At 49.0% G+C, this 20323-nt stretch overlaps 1 protein-coding gene across 1 annotated transcript in view; it reads left to right on the top strand.

Annotated features, from left to right (window-relative positions):
• The window catches only part of LOC135826676 (uncharacterized), a 45451-nt gene that overhangs the window by 17084 nt on the left and 8044 nt on the right, over positions 1 to 20323 (top strand). Inside the window, exons 5-8 of the mRNA XM_065339276.1 lie at positions 7617 to 7718; positions 9197 to 9298; positions 17066 to 17164; positions 17850 to 17924. Coding sequence (XP_065195348.1) covers positions 7617 to 7718; positions 9197 to 9298; positions 17066 to 17164; positions 17850 to 17924 — 378 coding nt within the window. The remainder of the gene's footprint in view (positions 1 to 7616; positions 7719 to 9196; positions 9299 to 17065; positions 17165 to 17849; positions 17925 to 20323) is intronic.

The following is a 20323-nucleotide window of genomic DNA, read 5'->3' as shown; positions in this document are numbered from 1 at the left end:
ATAGCCTTAACTGATGAGTGAAATATGCAGGAATATTTGACTGCTTAGGTATGGCAAAAATCTATGTGAGTCTAAGGGAGTGATAAGCTCCCATATTTATTTTATTTTATTTATTTTTTACTATTGAACACTCACTGCATGATGAACTAAAATGAGGAGAAGAACTCGACACAATGGTACATATCCAGCAGGACGGAGTGGGTGGGACCTGTGAAGCTCAGCCAACCCAGGGTCTCGGCATCACAGCTGCACATGTGCACCAAAGGAAACAAAATGGGGAGTGGAAGGGCGGGGAGGGGAGCAGGAGAGCAAGAACTATAAGGGTAGGAAATAGAGGAGTGAGGGGAGGAAACCAGGAAACTTGTTATTCCAAGATATGAGTGCAAACAAGTACGCAAACAAGTACAAATATAGCAGTATCAAGATCATGATGCTGAGGCGAAGGTAGATGCTGATTGCCGTGCAGATTTAACGATAGATTAGAGTGAGAATGGAGGAGAGTCAGAAAGAGATAAAGACGGATGGATTTGGAGTTGGATGAGAAGGGAGTGCTCCGAGAACATGAACAGGGTCGTACTGGCAGTAGCCTAGGGGGCGATGTCCGTTGCCAATGACCAACCCGACCGTTTCAGGTAGCGGTAGGTCAGAACCTTGAACTGCTGCATCCCTTTGGCAGACGGTGCAACGCGAAGGAGAGTGGCTGGCAGTTCATTCCAGGCTTCGATGAGGCACTCCGGGAAAGAGCGCAGCGCAACATTGCACGATCTAGCAGGTAGGGCTGTCTGGAGTTGAAGCTTGTGCGCAAGGTTGGCTGCCGAGCGGTGACGTGTGGCAGGCGCGATGGCGGGTGCGATGGCTCTGGCTGGGCATGTCGCTGCAAGAGCTGGTATGCTTGCGATATAATGGAGCTTGTACAGAGTTGTGAGGCTGGCCACACGGCGCCGCAGGGACAGAGTGTCCATTGCAGCCCCTGTCCCAATCAGGGTGAGGGCACGATGCTGGACTCGGTCTAGCTGTGAGAGATGGGTAGCGGCAGCTCCCATCCATACAAGTGGGCAGTACTCCATTAGAGGCCGAATGAACCCCCGGTATGCTGTGGCCCGGCCGGGTGGGTCCAGGACATGGCACGCCTTCCGGAAGAAACCACTTCGCTGTGTGGCACGCACTGCAGTTCCTCGAAGATGCTCCGAGCATGGAAGATGAGCATCAAACGTCACTCCAAGGAGCTTCAGCCGCGAGCATTCTGGGACCGCTGTGCCGTTGAACTTGATGGGTGGTGTCTCCCAGGGTCTTTGGTGGCGGTGGCACAGTCATGGCCTGTGCTTTCGTTGGCTCAAAAGTGACGCGCCACTGAGCACCCCATTCAGCAAGTGCATCCACACCAGCTTGGAGGTTGCGGCACACTTCTGTCACAGCATGTGGCATTGGGATGTGGGCATAAAGCGTGGTGTCATCTGCGTAAACAGCCGGAGTGATCCCTTCCAGTAGGACGTCGCAGGCGTCATTCACATACAGCAAAAACAGTGTGGGCCCAAGGATGCTCCCTTGTGGGACCCCAGCATCAATCTTGTATGGTTCTGAAGATGCTCCGCCGACTACTGCCTGCAACTTACTGTCATACAGGTAGTCAGACAGCCAGTTGAGGAGGGGACCAGTGATGCCGTATGACGCAGCCTTGTGGAGCACGCCTCGGTGTGAAACTTTGTCGAATGCTCCTGCTATGTCTACAGCCAGCACGCGAACTGCGCCACCACGGTTGACTTCGGAGACCCAGGCGTGGTTGAGAGACGTGAGAAGTTCAGATGTGCTGAGCCCCTGCCGGAATCCGTACTGGTGGATGGACAGGGCCTTTACATGCTCAATTATGGCAGTGTTGACAATCTTCTCCATGACTTTGGAGACAACAGATAACAAGAACACAGGTCGGTAGTTCTTAACAGCAGAATGAGATTGATTCTTGTGTATCGGGTTTATGGGCTACTTTCCAGAGAGAGGGCTGGACATGGCACCGAAAACAGAGTGAGAACAGCTTGGCAAGTGGTGCAGCCAAAACCTTTGAGCACTGCTTCAGAAATCTGGCAGGAATGCCATCGGGTCCGGTAGCCTTGGTTGGATCCAGCTGGCGGAGCTGGCGCTGGACTGTCGCTTCCCGAAATCGGACAGTTGTCAGGGCAGATGTGCACCTAGGAGGAAGGTCAGGAAGGTCGGAGTGCTGTAGATCTTGATCACCCAAACTGCATTTGCTCGCAAAAGAATTCTCCAAAGCAAGTAGCCTTTTCCTGGTTGGTGACATATTCTCTGCCCTGGGTATTGCGTAGGACAAGGATAGACAAGCTGCGGCCAGAGCCTGCAGCTTGCTTCAGGAGTGACCACCATTGCTTGTTTCGCAGTGATCCATGTTTGAGCCGATCTTGGATGCGGGCAGATTCTGCCTGCTTTGCGAGACGAAGGCAATTGGCAGAGGCTCGGACTTTGGCATTGTAGTCAATGAGTTGCTGGTGGCAGGTGGGGTGTGTCTTGAGACGGTTCCATGCATTTTTCTTTGCCTGGGTAGCGGCTGAGCATTCCGGCGTCCACCAGGATGGATCTGTTGGTTTCGTCGAAAGTTCTTTGTGTGGGATGAAGCGATTCATGCCTTCCATGACAACAGCGGTTACTGATCTGCACGACGCCTCGGGGTCTTCTGATATATCCCAGTTTGCTGTTGAGTAGAAGTTCTGAAGCCGGCCCCAGTTTGCCTGAGCATACCTCCAAACGCCTCGTTTAGTCGGTGGTTCGCGGAGTGGGGTGGCATCAAAAGTGACCACAACGGTGGCATGGTCTGATGCTCCAATGGGGTCCAGTACATTTACTACCATTGAGGTCTCCGAGAAGTCCTTGAGTATGAGGTCCAGGGTGTTCTCACCACGTGTTGGTTGAGTAACGTGCTGGTGGAGCCCGTGAAACGCAGATAGTTCTTCCATGTATTCACCAGCTGGTGTAGTCTTCGTGCTGCATAGCCAGCTTTCATTATGAACAGTAAAATCCCAGGCTATCACAACGCTGTTCCCGAGGGATCGAGCTTGATCCATGACTGAGTCAGGATACTCAAGCAGAAAGACATCTTGTCCAATGCACGACCCGGGTCGGTACACTGCACATGCAAATACTTTCTGGCCATTGTCCAGGTGCAGGCGAAGCCAGATGACCTCATGGCCATGGCAGTTGATGTCACTCAGGTGGTCAAAGGAGAGGGAGTCCCGGATCCAGACTGCAACTCCGCCACCTTGAGCAGATCGGTCAAGTCGGAGGGGTGGGTGGAAGCCCGGCATGAAGGAGTCAGATAGTGAGGCTTTCTCCGGGGTGAATTTAGTCTCTGTTACGATGGCGATGTCAGATCTGCTCCGTGCAACAGCATGCTGGAAGGCTCCAAACTTTGACAGCAGCCCAAAAGAATTTGTCAGCAGGAGCTTCATTACTGGGTATGTCCTTGCGCAGCTGGTGTTCATTGGTGTTTGTGTGGCTGAATCGCTCCAGCTGAGGCAGCCTCTTCCTCACTGTCCCTATCGCCTCTGCTGCCCACGTTGCCGGCACCATATGCCCCAGATGAGCTGTCACCCTGCGGCCGTTTGTGGTGTCGCCAGGCTCGAGCGTAAAGCGGTCGTGGCCAGAGGTTCGCAGCAGTGACTGTTTCTAAGCCAGCGGCGTCGAGCGTCAATCGGGCGAAGACTGCTACTTTTTCACACATGCGGTATTCTCTTTGGTTCCACTTCACTGCACTCGAGCGGCCACCCGACACAACCTTTTTAGAAAACAACATATTTTTTCAAAAAATAGATTTTCACCCTAAGCCTCGTTTTTGCAGAAGTTTGGCCATATGACGATAGTGTAGATTTGATAATAATAAAAGAAAGACACAGCAAACTCTAAGAGCACCAAAGAAAAACTGTACCATGAACAAGAAAGCCACCAAGACAAGGCTACCTCTTGCCCAGAGGAACAGTCCCGAAAAGGTGCTAGGAAACCAGAAAAGGATACAAGAAAAGAAACAAGAGCAAATTTCCGTACTGCACCGTACGTGTATACGGTGTGTAAGAACCCCGCGCGGGATGAGTGGAAATGTTTGCAGAGAGGTCCGGGACACACATTGCCAAAAAGAGAAGTGTGAGGAGGTCAAAAGTACAAGTGCGATTCCAGTGCAAAACAGCATATCACAGAAAACTATCACAGTCAAGTCACGCTACACGTATGCATGCATACCACTACCAGATCCGCGGAGCTAGCGCTAGCAACAATCGCGCTTTATCACATGATCAATGATTACATAATAAAAAAATGGCGCCGCTGCGAATGCACACTTCGGCAGCTGGCACATGGCAAGAAAGAACGAAAGTAATTCAAAAACAGTTCGAACACAACGAAGAAATAAGTTTGAGAGAACAATAAATTTATCAAGTAGAACAATGTATGAATCTGCCAGGGGGTGCTTGCACCCAGCACTGGGTAACAGTAAGCGCTGACAGACAAAAGAGAAAGAACTAACGGAAGAAGAGAAATACTACAGCGCTGCGGAACGAAGATCAAACGGCAATTCAGTAAATCGTAACAATCAATTTCACTCAACCTGTCACAATCACTACGCTTGCCACTCAAATACTACTCTGACACTGCTCTGAGCACGCAGCGCGGACATGGTACATGGATTTATCACAGAAGTCTGCAGTTTCACAGCAGCAGTCAGCAGATATTGATATGCAGATTGCGTGGTGAACATTTGTCCACGATTAGAATGAACCCAAATGACCCACCAACCAATAAACTCGAGAAAAAGACTGCCAAACGGTTCAGTCAGGATTGTATCATGTGGCTTTTAAAAGGCCCTTGGTGTGCGATTTTTAAGATATCAAGAATTCTCGATTACTCAAAATTCGATCGGAGAAAATCAGAGTATTCAAACTCGGCATCTCAGTGCCAACTTTCACCCCTACTAGTAACAATCAGATCATCACAACAGTTGTAAAAGCGGAGGCGTGTACAAATACTACCAACCGATGCAGGCGTAGAACCTTTAACCAACTAACTTGGCATCAACCTTGCATCGTGGGCTGGGAAAGACAAAGTGTAGGCCATCAGTTCCAGGCAAGCATGTTCTACTGACCGGCAATTTCTTGCCCGGCAGTGAGACATGTATTGGGGTTTTCCACCTTAACCTGGCAAACAGTTTGTCAATTGACTTATCAGAGTAGTGTGTATGTACATGAGAATAACTCACTTCATAGTGAGTTGGGCACTACATTTGTGGAGTACGAAAAGGACGACGGCATATTCTCCAGAGACAACGATGGACAACAGGAACAGTTAGATGGGACAACATTTATTTGGGAGACGAAGAGGCAGAGACCAAGACGAACAAAACGACTACATTGTGGCAGAGAGAGACAAGAGCTAGAGATCAAGTGTGAAGATAAATGGCCTGGGTAGCTATGGCAAATAGGGGCGCGCAAGTAGCTACCCAGGCCAACAGAACAAAAAGTGACAAAAGGAGAAAAAAGGTGAGTACGACGTAGTATGGGGTGCATGCAGGCCTGCCTGGAAAAGTTTGGAAGGAAGGAGGTACCTAACGTACCTCCCCTGCGCGAAGAAAAGAACCGCGACCTCGCAGGAAATAATAAGACGACGAGAAAAATAGAAAAAAATGGCTGAGGAAGTAGAGAAAAAAAGCACACACACACACACACACACACACACACACACAGCACACACACACACACACACACACACACAACGCACGGGTGTCACAAAAGTGTTATACAAATTATGCACTACAGCTATGATGTTCCTGTACTCTAAAGTATTTACACATCACTCATGGTAGCGTAGACATTGCCAACGACGGCCCAAACACCCCTTCACAAAAAAATTTGCACACCTAAAAAACTAAAAGCAAGGAACATGGCCTTCTTATTTGCATAGCTATACAGCATAGTTACTCTTCTGCCAATTAATGCGACATGAATAAAAGAGCGTGGCTCACCATCGGACGCCTAATATTGACGAAGGAAACCCGCGTGCACACACACTACAAAAATTACAAAATAAAATAAACCGAAAATAAATTTGACGACGAAGGACAGATGAAAAAGAAAGAGAGAAATAAAGAAAATAGGTGACCTGCATGACTTGGACGAGACGAGATCGACATTGAAGAAACGAGGTTGATATAAAAGAGACGAGGTTGACAGGGACGAGATGAGGTTGACATTGACGAGACGAGGTTGGGGACGAGACGAGGATTACTGAGGACGAGACGTATGGCAGTTGGGGACGACGTGCATGGGATCTCATGCTTGCAGCGCTTATCCAGACAGAGTAAATGTTCTACGGGACAAGACTCCCAAGTATATCTCTGTGTAAAACACCTTTAGAATTTTTTTAGAGAACGCAGCACAACATATAATGAACGTAATTGTAGAGCATGAGAAGTTGAGAACACAATATTATTATTGCCAATTGGTCTGGTCATACATGGCAACATTTCCTTCAGAGATATGGGAAAGGGATACTTGATGTTGGCCGCACCACGTCAAAGTGATGAAGCCAAGGACAGACATATGCGCACTGTGTGACAAGCTGGGGGACAAAATTCGTGTCGCCCGTACAAAGGAAGACACGGAATGTAGACTGTAGTGTCCAGGCCCTGCGTTTGCACATATCACTTGCACAAGAGGAGCGGCAGTACTACCGAGATATAGTGGACGGCGCGAAGGCGTCACTGGATGAAGCTGAGGGCAAAGTTCACTATACATTTGACTTTGCCCAGCAACTTAAACTGCCATTTCATACTCGCCGTGTACCTAAATTTGCTCTATATCGCTCAATTGACATGCCACTATTAAATAGGTGGTTACGCACATTTTGCCATCGCAGATCAACTTGAAATTTTGTTTGAGCACATTACCATACCATACCAACATTTTGAGAGAAAACATTTTCCGCCAAAAGTGCCATAGGGTGGTTTCTGTAGTCCCTGGCTCATGAATTGGGGTTTTCCACCTTAACTCGGCAAACAGTTTGTCAATTGACTTATCGGTGTACTGTTTTACTCAGAAGTAGCGACAAACTCGGCCATTTGAAAATAATCTTAACTGTCCACCTCTCCACACTGCGCTCTTTGTTATCTACCTCTGCTGGGGAACTCTTACTGAACGAAACAGCTGTCTGGAGGATATGGAACATCTACTCAAGAACGAACTTCCTCGCTATGGAGTGGTGTTGTGACTGTGGGCCAAGAGTGCAGTGTGGAGAGGTTGACTGGGTAGCTTTGGCAAATATGGGCGCGCAAGTAGCTACCCAGGCCAATGGACCAAAAGGTGACAAAAGGTGAATACGACATAGTATGGGGTGCATGCAGGCCAGCTTGGAAAAGGTTGTACGGGAGGAGGAACCTAACACATTTTATCCACAATAGATACTTTTCTGATGGATAACGCATAGGAATGTCTCGTCATGTGTGTTACCTGAATGTTGTGCATGAGATTGCCTCACTTCGTAGTAGATTGCGCATTACATCCAATAAAAGTAGTTTTCTGATGGATAACGCATAGGAATGTCTGGTCATGTGTGTAACCTGTACACAGAACGGTAGCCTTCCTGTTCATAGCGCTGCCGAGAATGGACATCTGGAAGTAGTCAAGTATCTACTAAATCTCCAACCCGACACGATCTCTGCAAAGAACGATGTAAGTTGAGCAATCTCTATTCTTGATTCTTCTTTAGCATTTTTTTACTAGAACTCCAACCCGATACGCTCTCTGTGAAGGTCAAGGTAAGTTAAGCAATCTTTTCTTCTTCATTGACTCTACTTGCTGTAGTCGGTTAGGCCGTTATCACACTGCGTTTGTTTGAGTCGCGTTTGCGTCTGCGTTTGAGATTGGAAAACGCAAGACATGATATCATACTATACTTGTGATTTTCAGCGCGTTTGCGTCAAAATCTGTGCGCTCGGGAAAATACAAAAATGTGGGGAATCGATCTCAAGGTGGCCGTGGATGTTAAATTTATTTTCCCGAGATCGAGAAGTGTTCTGTTTCTGCTCCTATGTCCTTTGTCAGTGGTGCTGGGGAATGGGAGTCGATGGGAAGACTGCAGCCGTTGCGTTGCCTGTGTTGGGGTGGCAGCTCCGTTGTTGAGGCACATCGTCAAGCTAGGCTAGTCGCCGTCAACAACCTCAGCCAGACAGCCACGAGCTCGCATCAGCTCCATGCCTCGCGAATCCAAAATCAATCAATCAGTACATGTAGTAGAAGTACCCTCGCCTGCCTCAGCAACTAGATGGAAATGAAGATTTGAAAAGCACACTTAAGAATCACTTGAAAACACTCAAAAACAATGCAGGAAGTGCTGCGATAAAGAAAGTCCGATCTGCGTTTGCGGGAATCGGTTTCGACCACCCCCCTCCCCCCTCCCCCCCAGGTTTGCGTCTGCGTCTGCGGCTGTGCGTCTGCGTCTGCGGCTGTGCGTCTGCGTCTGCGGCTGTGCGTCTGGGCTCGCGATAACGTCACGTGATGGCATTTCCTAGGCGACCGTCAAAAACCGAAGAAAACGCAGACGCAAACGCGACTTTTGAGCGCAGTGTGATAAGGGCCTTACTCCTACAGCACTCTTCTTGCCAATGAGGACCACTGTGCTAGCTATATGTCATTTGCTGGGGAGCATCAGGCTGAAACAGCTACCAAACCGATTATATGTTGCAAAGGTACCTGTCAATAATGGTGACTCTGCTGCCCGGCAGTGATAGCTGCAAAAAGCACCTCCATTATGCATCCGGTTCACATAACCATTGGTCTCAATCATCATCAACTCAACACATGTGAAAAGGAATTTGTTTGGTGTGTGCAGAGATGTCCATAAATTGATTCAAAAGAGTTCTTAGTATTGTATACTTGCGCCCATCATATGCCCCTCAACCCACAAGAGGAACATTGCAACATTACTTTGGCTCAAAAAGAATACAAACTAACCAATCTCGTACCCAGACCTGAAGCAAGTATTTGGGGTTTCCAGCTTTAGCTTGTTAACAGTTTGTCAATTGACTTATCACTATGTTGTGCGTGAGACTGCCTCACTTCGTAGTGGATTGTGCATTATACCCAATATAAGTACTTTACCGATGGATAACGCATAGGAATGTCTGGTCATGTGTGTTACCTGTACACAGTACGGTAACCTTCCTGTTCATCGCGCTGCCTTTAAAGGGCATCTGGAACTCGTCAAGTATCTACTAGATCTCCAACCCGACACGATCTCTGCAAAGAACAATGTAAGTCGGGCAATCTCTATCCTTGATTCTCCTTGAGCATTTTTTTTCAGAACACGGTTTGAGCAATATATTCGATCGCACCAAGTAGCATCTAGTCACTCGCGCCAGGCCGGAGCAACAGAACTTAACCTCACGGATTCCACCATCGGCCAGTAGAGCAGACCATGGCACACCATTCACTCTTGGGTCCATGCAATGGCCCTCCCTACATACTAAAGTGATGTAAATATATTTCCTGTTCTACGTGTGTTGGGGGGGGGGGGGGGGGGAGGGGGGGAGGGCGTGTGTGGGTGCGTGCGTGCATGTGTGCAAACAGCAAGTGTAGTCAACTCTCTTGGCCGTTCTATGCTGATGTACTCCGTGTTTTGTAGACCACGTGTGCATTGGTGTTCGATTCTCATGGCTTCACAGGTTGTGTTGATTCGGCAGTTATGAATTTCTAGTCTTGATCAGTATCATTCAGATCTTGTCCGCTGTCGTTGCTATAAGTGAAAATCTGTGGGTGCACCTCCAGTACATTTCGCAGATTTGCGTGCTTCTCTTGTGAGGGTCGTATACTGCAAAACGGGTAATGTTTGCGACAATAAATGTTTGCGTTTTACAAATTGAGACTGGCATGCGCTGTTTAATGGTTGCAAATTGTTCTACAGTCGTTCTACAAAGTCGAGTCAGTCCTTGCACTGAACTTTACATGCAGTTTGCACTGTTCAAAGTTTGCGATTCGGGGCTTCTTGCAAAATTCGCAAACATTTTTACGTCGCAATAGTTACCCGTTTTACAGTACATGGTACACGGTGTGTATGCGTGTACATGTGTGTGTGTTTGTGTGTGTGTGTGTGTGTGTTAGGGGTGGAGTGGTTGTATGTGCATGTTTGTATGTACATGTATATATTAGGGCTGAAACGATTATATCGGTTATCCGTCTAATTGATCATAAAGCGGGATTCACAGAAGCATTTTTGCGATGCGACACACGATGTGACGGCCGCGAAACCGGGAAATCCCCTAATCGCAGTCATCTCGCAGCCCACGCAATTGCCGCAACTGGGCCATCGCAGAAGTTGAACTCGGCTCAACTTTTGCGATGCGACAAACGATTTGGTGTACGATTTTGACGTTTTCTACAGCAAAGTTGTACAAAGGTTCAAGAGTTGCCCGTAAATTTGTACAAGTGGTACCAAACCCCACGAATACCATGGTGACGTACCCACCTGCATTGAACTTCGCGCCAAATCAGCAAGGTATCATCTCATCGCATACATCTTCTGTGAATGGTAATTCTCGAGTTTGCATCGCATGCCTCCATCGCAGATCGCGTCGCATCACCCATCGCATCGCAAAAAAGCTTCTGTGAATCCCGCTTTACAACAAAGCGACTTCGATTATGCTGTCTATTTCGATTTCGGATTCTAAAAAAATGATAATACTTGTAATATAAAAAATAAAAAACGTGTACAAGAAGATGTCATGCACATGACTGTACTACGTAGTAGTAGGATCCGATAATGTTACGTACATAAGTCACCGGAGGATGTACCCAGTGTGCTGACAGTGCTCAACACCACGAAGGCAGAGCATAATACAAAACAACAAGGACAATCAAGGCTTGTTTGCTGCTACTTGAAGTTTCATGCTCCCACAATCATCAGGAAACATGATTGCGAGAACATGAAACTTGAAGTAGCAGCAAACATGCCTTGATTGTTCTTGTTGTTTCAAACATAAGTCATTGTAGAGGCCGAATACCTTGGTTTTTTGATAGATGACCATCTCACCTTCCAGCCACAGATTCAGAAATTGTGTAACTCATTGTTTGCTAAAGTTGCTGCATGCCGACATGGCCGTAGAAATATAACAAATGATGCAAAGCGAACATTCTACTTGTCTATTATTCAGTCTACCCTAGACTACTGTATTATCTCTAATAATAAGCACGGTCCTTTATTTGTTCAATGTACCTCCGCTATTAATGGAGACGTTCCTTTATTGGAGACTGTTCCATTATTATTTCAACCTCAGTTCAAAGGTGTGGTGTTTGTAACCACAGACATTGTGAATCACCTGAGGGGCAGACTATTATTGGTAATGCTAGCTAGACCTTATGGAAGTGTCGAATGACCGCACTTGGCATTCATCCATTCATGCATGCTAGCTATCTCGTGTGTTTGGACTACCTCCATTATCTTCCTTTTATATTGCTCTACTCTGTAATATTCAACCAGTTGCGTACTGGACAAGTGAACTCCGGTTGTGCTTTGTTTTGGGTTTTGTGAGTCACGGACTAAAACACTACAGTGGGGACGAAGATTTTGTTTTTTCTAGTGTGCTCCGAGCATTACTAGTATTAGCTCCGGCTATGGCGACTCATGAACACATTGCTCACGGTCATCGGAGGTCCAGCATTTGAACTGCTGCAAGATTTGCTGGCCCCGGACGCCCCAACTGACAAGACGTTTGCGGAACTCTGCGCGGCTCTAAAAGGACATCTCGCACCGAAACCACTTGTCATTGGAGAACGATACCGATTCTACCAGAGAGACCAACGTCCAGGAGAATCAATCGCCGCCTATGTGGCTGAACTTCGCCGTTTGGCAAGGACCTCCGAGTTCAATGCCCATCTTGCAGAAGCTCTGCGAGATCGCTTCGTCTGCGGACTGAGGAGTGCAGGTACGCGGAGGAAACTCCTGGCCACGGACGCACTGACTTTCGACAACGCCGTTAAGGACGCGCTGTCTGATGAGCTGGCCACCAGGGACGCTCTGGAAGTCTCCGCTGCGGATACGAAGAACGCTAGCGGTGGTGTCCACAAACTTCGCACCCCATCGAGAAAGCCTGTGCCTGGTGCACGATCTACGTGTTTTCGCTGTGGTGGCGTTGGACACAAGGCGCCTGACTGCCGCTACAAGGACGAAGTTTGCAATGCGTGTGGTAAGAAAGGCCACTTGCAGTGGGTTTGCCGAAGCAAGCCAGCTGAGCAGCCAGGAGCGCGACCAACTCCGCGACCCAGATCATTCAAGCGCAAAGGTTCAGCGATGACAGGTCACAACTATTAAATTTTGTTTGCCAGCGACGAGGACGACCAGTCCAGCATTCGCTATGTGCATGTCTCCAAGATCCAGTCGAGCGGAAAGCCACCAGCACCACTCACGATAACCGCACAGATCGCGGGACAGGAGTTATCTATGGAAGTAGACACGGGCGCTGGTGTCTCTGTTTTACCAGCCGCAACATACGTGCACTTGTTCTCCGAACACCCGCTTCGCCCAGCAAAACTGGTGCTGCAAGCCTACAACTGTGAATCGCTTCGATCGCAAGGCGTGCTGCGCTTGCCTGTCACCATCAACGTTCAGCAAGCGGAGGCTGAGCTGTACGTGGTCGACTGCGAGGGCCCAGCATTGCTAGGACGCACATGGCTCCAGCAATTTCGCCTCAACTGGACGGAGTTGGCGGCTATCAGGAATGTGAAATCCTCACTCCAGGAGTTACAACGTGAATTTGCAGCAGTATTCAATGATGAACAAGGATTGTTCAAGGGGGCGAAAGCCAAGCTCACGCTGAAGTCTGATGCGACTCCAAAGTTTGTCAAGGCACGATCGGTGCCAATGGCGCTGAAACCCAAGGTTGAAGCAGAGATATGTCGCATGGAGGCTGCTGGCATCGTCACTCCGGTGGATTGGAGCGAATGGGCAACACCTGTGGTACCTGTTCTGAAGCCAAACGGCCAGGTCAGGCTATGTGGAGACTTCAAGGTGACGGTGAACCCCCAGCTCCACATCGACCAACACCCGTTGCCGCTCATCGAGGAGATCTTTGCCTCACTCTCCGGAGGGCAAGAGTTTACAAAACTCGATCTGAAGGCAGCGTACACGCAGATGGAGGTGGACGACGAGTCAAAGCCCCTGCTTACGCTCAACAGCCATCTGGGTCTGTTTCGACTCAACCGTCTCCCATACGGGATCGCGTCTGCTCCAGCGCTATGGCAACGAGCCATGGATTCTCTGCTACGAGACCTGCCAGGTGTTAAGTGCATGATCGATGACATCATCGTCACTGGCCGCACACCGGAGGAACACCCCAACACGCTGATGAAGGTGCTCCAACGTCTCGCTGATGCGGGCCTCAAGCTCAACCTGGCCAAGTGCCACTTCTTTCAGCCGAAAGTGGAATATTGCGGCCACGCCATCAGTGCACAGGGCCTGCACACGATGCCGAGCAAGGTTGATGCAATTTGTGATGCTCCACCGCCGGAAAACGTGCCGCAAGTACGCAGTTTTCTGGGGCTCATCACCTACTATCAACGCTTCATTCCGAAGATTTCAACTATCCTGAGTCCACTAACAGCGCTGCTGCAAAAAGGAGCGGCGTTCGAATGGACAGATGAGTGCCGACAAGCCTTCCAAGAGGTCAAGCAGGTGCTGTCATCCCAACAGGTGCTCACACACTATGACCCGACACTGCCCGTTCGTCTCGCAAGTGATGCGTCACCATACGGGGTTGGAGCAGTCTTGTCGCACATCCTGCCATCTGGAGAAGAGCGACCGATCGCATATGCCTCTCGAAAGCTCTCGAAAGCGGAACAGGCATATTCGCAGATCGACCGTGAAGCGCTCGCAATAGTGTGGAGTGTGAAACGCTTCCACAACTACCTGTACGGCCGGCATTTGGAGCTGCTCACGGACCACCAGCCGTTGGTATCAATCTTCCACCCGAGGAAAGGCCTGCCTGCTATGACCGTAGCACGTCTTCACTATGCGATGTTCCTGGCCGGACATGACTACACGATCATGTACCGCCAAACAGACAAGCATTGCAACGTCGACGCATTGTCACGCCTGCCGGTAGGAAATCCTCCAGTACCAGATATGGCAGAGGAAGCGGTCAACATGTTCTACATGGACCAATGCGAACCACTCCCAGTAACGGAGGAGCAGATCAAGGAGGCAACAGCCAGCGATAAGCTATTGCGTGAGGTCCATCGCTATGTGCAACAAGGTTGGCCGAAGTCGTGCCCAAGAGCAGCGCTACAGCAGTACTTTCAACGTCGCAACAAGCTCAGCATTAGCAACGAGTGCTTGCTATGGGGCAATCGCGTCATCATTCCGCCGGACCACCGGAAAGCTGTCCTGACAGAGCTTCATGAAGGCCATCCAGGAATGGTACGAATGAAGGCATTGGCGAGAAGCATCCTCTGGTGGCCGGGCTTGGACGGCGACATAGCAGACGCAGTCAAAGCATGCCTCGGATGCCAAAGTGTCCAGAGCGAACCTGCTGCAGCACCAGTGCACCGATGGAGCATGCCAGACCGCGTGGCAGCGCGTCCACGTAGATTACCCTGGTCCATTACGGCAAACGATGTGGCTCGTCATTGTCGATGCCTATTCAAAATGGCCCGAAGTCATTCCGATGCCTTCCACAACGTCTTTGGCTACCATCGCGAGTCTCAGGACAGTATTCGCCAGATATGGTTGCCCAGACCTCATCGTCAGCGACAATGATCCACAATTTGCATCTGCAGAGTTTGCCGAGTTCCTCGCCTCGAACGGCATCGCTCACAGACGCTCAGCGCCGTATCATCCAGCGACGAACGGCCAAGCTAAAAGGTTCGTCCAGACCTTTAAACGGGCAATCCAGGCAGTACCACTGTCAATGCCTGCACAGATTGCTGCTGACCGGTTCTGCTGACAGGTTCTTGTTGAGCATTCTCTGCAGTTTTCTTCGCAAGCCCTATTCAAAAATGGAAAATAATGAGTTCTTTGGAGGAAATGAATTGAGTAGACGAGGAAAAATACCGACCCTCTACAGAGGAGGTCATACTCCGAGACAAATTATGGACATAACCGGTTACAAGAAGACTCAGGTAAGTGAAACAGATCATCAATAATGTGATAAATTCGAGAACAAGTCACAAAACAATCTTCGATTTTATTGTCCATGTTCAGGTAAAGGACACATGCCATCGAGTTGAAATTGGGAGAAGCGTAGCAAGACAGGCAGGCAGCGGAACAATGCAGAGACTCTCACCTGTGGGCATGGAGTTTGTTGCTGATCACATCGCTGCCAATCATTTCGCGAGCAGTGAGAAGATTTCTGAGGTTCTGGACACGGAGCAACCTGGTGGGGAAATGGCAGCCTTCCAGCACAGTACACAGAAACCTCAGACGGAATAATTACAGGTTCGGGCGGCCGGTGCGTAAGTTTGTTCTGAAAGAAGCAGCAAATAACAGCCAGCTAGTATGGGGAATTGAGCATCGCCAGTTTGACTTTGACCGCGTCGTCTTTGCAGACTAGGCATGCTTTGCCTCCTTGGGTCCTGGCGGGCGTGTTATGTCCTGGTACCCGCGGGACGACAAGCCAATAATTGAGGTGCCACACTATCCAGCAAAGGTACACGTTATCGGGGCCATTTCACTTTTCGGAACCGTTCGGCATTTGTCCTTTGCTTTGACGTGGAGTGCAGCAACGTTCGCCCAAGGAATGGCAGCCGACATTGTACCGAGTGGCATCGGATTCTTTGCAAACGAGTGGTCTTTGCAGCTCGACAATGCTACCTCCCACACGCCAGCTCAAGCACGGTAGGATCTTCTCGATAGCGGAGTACCCAACATCCTGTTTCAACCTCCCTGCTCGCCGGACATGAATCCAATTGAGAATTTGTGGGCTCTTCTCAAGAAGAGAATAATTCCACATCGTTGCGAGACTGTTGACCAGCTGGTTCAGGCACTGCACCTGGAGTGTGACTCGTTTGCTCCTGACACGGTCTCCCCATGCGTGGAGTCAATACCACGTCGTGTTGAAGCCCTAATCGAAGCAAACGATGGCCACGCAAAATATTGAAGCCCTGCTGCTCTGTGTATGAAATAAACTGCTTTAAAATTATCTCTGTCTTCTTTACTTGTCCTGAACTGAAATGAATGTTACCAAGAGTATATAACCCCCCCCCCCCCCCCCCCCCCAAGAGTGTGCAACTCCTGATACCTTTTCTATGGGGTACGCTGACGGCGAAAACTCACATCACATGGTGCAGTGTCTCAGTTGTACGATTCCAGCCCGTTTTTAGCGAGCAGCGGAGTAATAAAAAAGCACTCTCTGACAGAAACTCACTGCGCGTATTCAAATCCCCAGCATGATCATGGCAGATATTCGGATTGCGCGCACGCTATCCTTCGTTTGTATGTAGTGCGAAGATATCTGAGGCACGTGATGTGATGTTTCGCCGTCGCAGACCCCATATGCAGAGTTGCACACTCTTGGGGGGTTATATACTCTTGATGTTACTCTTCTCTTTATTTGGCGCGGTTTTTTAACACTTTGGTGCTAGCATGCATGTGTAACAAGTTATGGACAAACTCCATCAAGTTAACTTTGCCTCACCTTAGACGAGTTCCTGGGGTGGGGGGGGGGGGGGGTGTCATAATCTTCCAGTTAATCATGCGGCTTGCAGCGTTTATCCAGACATAGCAATTTTTCTACGTGACAAGACTCCCAAGTATATCTGTGTAAAACACGGTTAGATTTTTTTTAGAAAACACAGCACAACATAATGAACGTAATTTTAGAGCATGAGAACACAATAAAAGTATTGCCAATTGGTCTGGTCATAGATGGCAACATTGCCTTCAGAGATATGGGAAAGGGATACTTGATGTTGGCCGCACCTCGTCCAGCCATTCCACGATATGACAATTGTCGATTCCAGTAGAGTACTGGTGCTCGTGATATCCGTTTGTTGGTTTTGTTGTTGCTGCTATGGATGCTATGGCTGTGTAGGTTGGGAGAACTCCTCTCGGTCAAGCAGTGTGCGCTGGGGAAGCAGGCTGTGTACCCTACTTGCTGGACGTCACCTGGGCTATGCTTCCATACGATGAGGTAAGATTTGTGAAAAGTATGTTGTGTTATGAATAGGTCTACCCGTTTTGTCTGAGAAGATATGTTGGGTTACTGTGAAAACCTTTGCTCTGGAACCACTCCTCCCCCCCCCCCCCGCCTCACCTGCATAAGTTATTATCAGAATGGTATGATGGTTATTCCTGAAACATGTAGCTGTACATGAGGTTGGATAACATGGACGATCTCCGTGTAAGCCGGTTTACATATGATGAAATAGTACTTTAGTAACTGGTGGTGTTGGTGGACATTATAGTGTAACTTGTAGTTCCTTGGTCCTTTTTATTCTCTATGAAGTCTCCACGTCGATTATTTGAAGAGTACTTTCTGCAGATTAAATGTGTAAGAGAAAACTAACATGCGTTCTTCTCTAGTCTATTTCTTCACTGTCTACTTCAAGGTGTATTGGGTGTCATCATCGTGTACAGTGCATCTCTTTTTACCATTCACTTTAATCTACTTCTAACATGTGAAGTATTTAGTGTTGTCTGAAAGGTCTATCATGTCTTACTGTGCACCGCTGCTATATACGGTGTAACAAGTAAAGTGGTCGGTGCTTTTCTGTGTGTTTTTTGTTTTGTTATGCAATGGTTATTGTGACCAGTGAAATTGATGACAGTGAAGAGTGTATTGCTATACAAGTAATGATTCTGTGTTTCCAATCCAGGCCAATGAGATCGTGGAGGAAGTCAGGAGAATAGCTGAAAAAAAGGAAAGCATGCCAATTTTGGACTTGATTAAGGTTAGAAATGTCATTCCTTAGGATTTCTAACTACAGTAAAACCTGGTTTAAGCGACCACCCAACGGTGCAAGCAAAAGCGGTCGTTAAAGCCAGGTGGTCTTTAGAACTAGGTCCCACAGTGTCTGTGTAGAGCTGTTGGTGCATGGAAAAACGGTCGTTAAGAGCAGGTGGTCGCTTAACCCAGAGATCGCTTACACCATGTTTTACTATATTTGCTCATGGTTGAGAGGAAAGACAGATTGGTACAAGTTGTGTGTAACGAGCCAACCGATGTAACCAGATCAAAAAGGATTCCATTAGAAGATGTACAAAGCACAAAACTAACAGGATAGTGAGACATTCAATGCCCTGACACCTAGATCTGACACATCTCCAAAGCGAAAAACGAACAACGTTCCAAGGTAGAAAGCACAGGTAAGGGAAGTCCAATGAGGAGAAGGAGAAGGGAAGCGCAAACAGGATGATAATAAGTAATAGTTACATCTCATTTGCAGATTTGTGTGCTTCTCTTGTGACAGGCATATACATGTTACGTGGTGTGTATCAGTGTGCTTGTGCGCGCGTGTGTGTGTGTGTATGTGTGTGTTTACTAAGTCCACTATGCCCCCGAATGAATGCGGAAAGTGGTGGCGGGGCCCTGCTGCTCAGCCGACCTTGGTGGTCGCGGCGTCTGCACAGACAAAGCGGGCCAAGAAAAATAGAGAAGGACATAAGAGAGAGAGAGAGAGAAAACAAGACGAGAGCAAGGCATGTATACGGAAGTGCAGCGCCCATTATTAGCGCCCACACATCCACTGCAGAGGGATAAAGATATAAAAAGATATGTTGGATAGTGAAATTTGGTCAATCAGAACTTAAGCTAAGGAAGTCAAAGAGCGTCAGTTGCTCTCTGCCAGTAAAGGCGCAGCAGGTACTTATGGAATATTTCCTTGAAGGACTGCAGCTGTTGTGGGTGCGGTGCAGATCGCAAGACATGTCCTGGCAGGCTGTCCCACCTTGGGAAGGCGAAATCAAGGAACCCATTGCGGAGGCTGCTTCGGGAGTGTTGATTTTAGCTGGTTCTGGTGTTGCTGAGCGATCTGAGTAGCCAGCCTGGTCGATGGTCAGCACGGAGGGCGTGGGTCGGCTGGGGCTGGTAGAATGGCCTTAAAAGGATTTGTCGGGGACAGATAGGTTAGCTTGAGGAGGAGCGACAGGGATGCAACCATTCTGCGGTGCTCCAGGCTGGGAAGCCAAACTCCCGGGCCGATGATCTTTAGCGCCCTGTGCTGCATCTTGTCCAGGCGGGAGGTACTGGAGCCCATCCACACCAAGGAGCAGTACTCCATGAGAGGGCGGACAAACCCCTTGTACACAGTGGTGAGACCTCTGGTGTCTAGGGGGGGGGGGGGCAACCTTGGCAAGGAAGTGGAGCTGCTGAGCAGCTTTGGTTGCAATGGAGTGGAGGTGCGTTGAGAAGGACAGCTGGGTGTCAAAGGTGACACCAAGCAGCGTAATTTCCCGCTCCTCCGCGATGGCAGCTCCTGCAAACAGTACTGGTGGCATGGCTGGGGGTGGCTTACGGTGGTCAATGGTCATCGCCTGAGACTTGGATGGCTCAAATGTCACTCTCCAGTCTGCGCCCCACTCAGCGACGCTGGCCATGGCGGCTTGGAGCTGCACTATGGAGTCGGCAATGTCGGATATGGCAGACAGGCACTGGTAGAGCGTCGTATCATCCGCATAGGTGGCAAGTTCGGAGCCCGCAGGTACTAGTAAATGGTCCTCACAGTCGTTCACGTAGAGGAGAAACAATGCGGGACCGAGAATGCTGCCCTGCGGGACACCAGGCGGCACAGGTTGAGCTGAAGACTGCTGGCCACTTACAACCGCCTGGAGGCGACGGTCGCCAAGGTAGCTGGACAGCCAGCCATGGAGGGGACCATGTAGCCCTGAAACAGAAGCCTTGTGCAGCAGACCGGGGTGACCGATTTAGTCAAAGCACCGGCGATGTCGATGGCAAGTACACGGACAGCTCCTCCAAGGCCGGCTGTTTTCGACCATTCGTTGTGGAGCTTAGTGAGGATGTCGGCAGTACAGAGACCCTTGCAAAACCCGAACTGCCTGGACGAGAGGACATGGTGCTTCTCAAGGGAGTTGGTTATATGCTGGTTGACAATAGCCTCGATTACCTTCGAAATAATGGGCAACAGGGACACGGGGCGGTAATTCTGGGGAGACTCTTGGACTTCTTCTAACGGATTGGCACTACCCTCGAGATCTTCCATGATGCTGGTTGCACCTGGCTGTGGAAGCAGAGAGAATAGCTTGGCCAGTGGTTTGCAGAGGACATCTGCACACAACTTCAAAACCCGTGCCGGGACAGCATGCGGACCAGTGGCTTTCTCAGGATTCAGTC

The sequence above is a fragment of the Sycon ciliatum genome, chromosome 10 (genome assembly GCF_964019385.1).
Source record: "Sycon ciliatum chromosome 10, ocSycCili1.1, whole genome shotgun sequence".
Lineage (NCBI taxonomy): Eukaryota > Metazoa > Porifera > Calcarea > Leucosolenida > Sycettidae > Sycon > Sycon ciliatum.
This window is presented reverse-complemented; position numbering and strand designations above follow the sequence as displayed.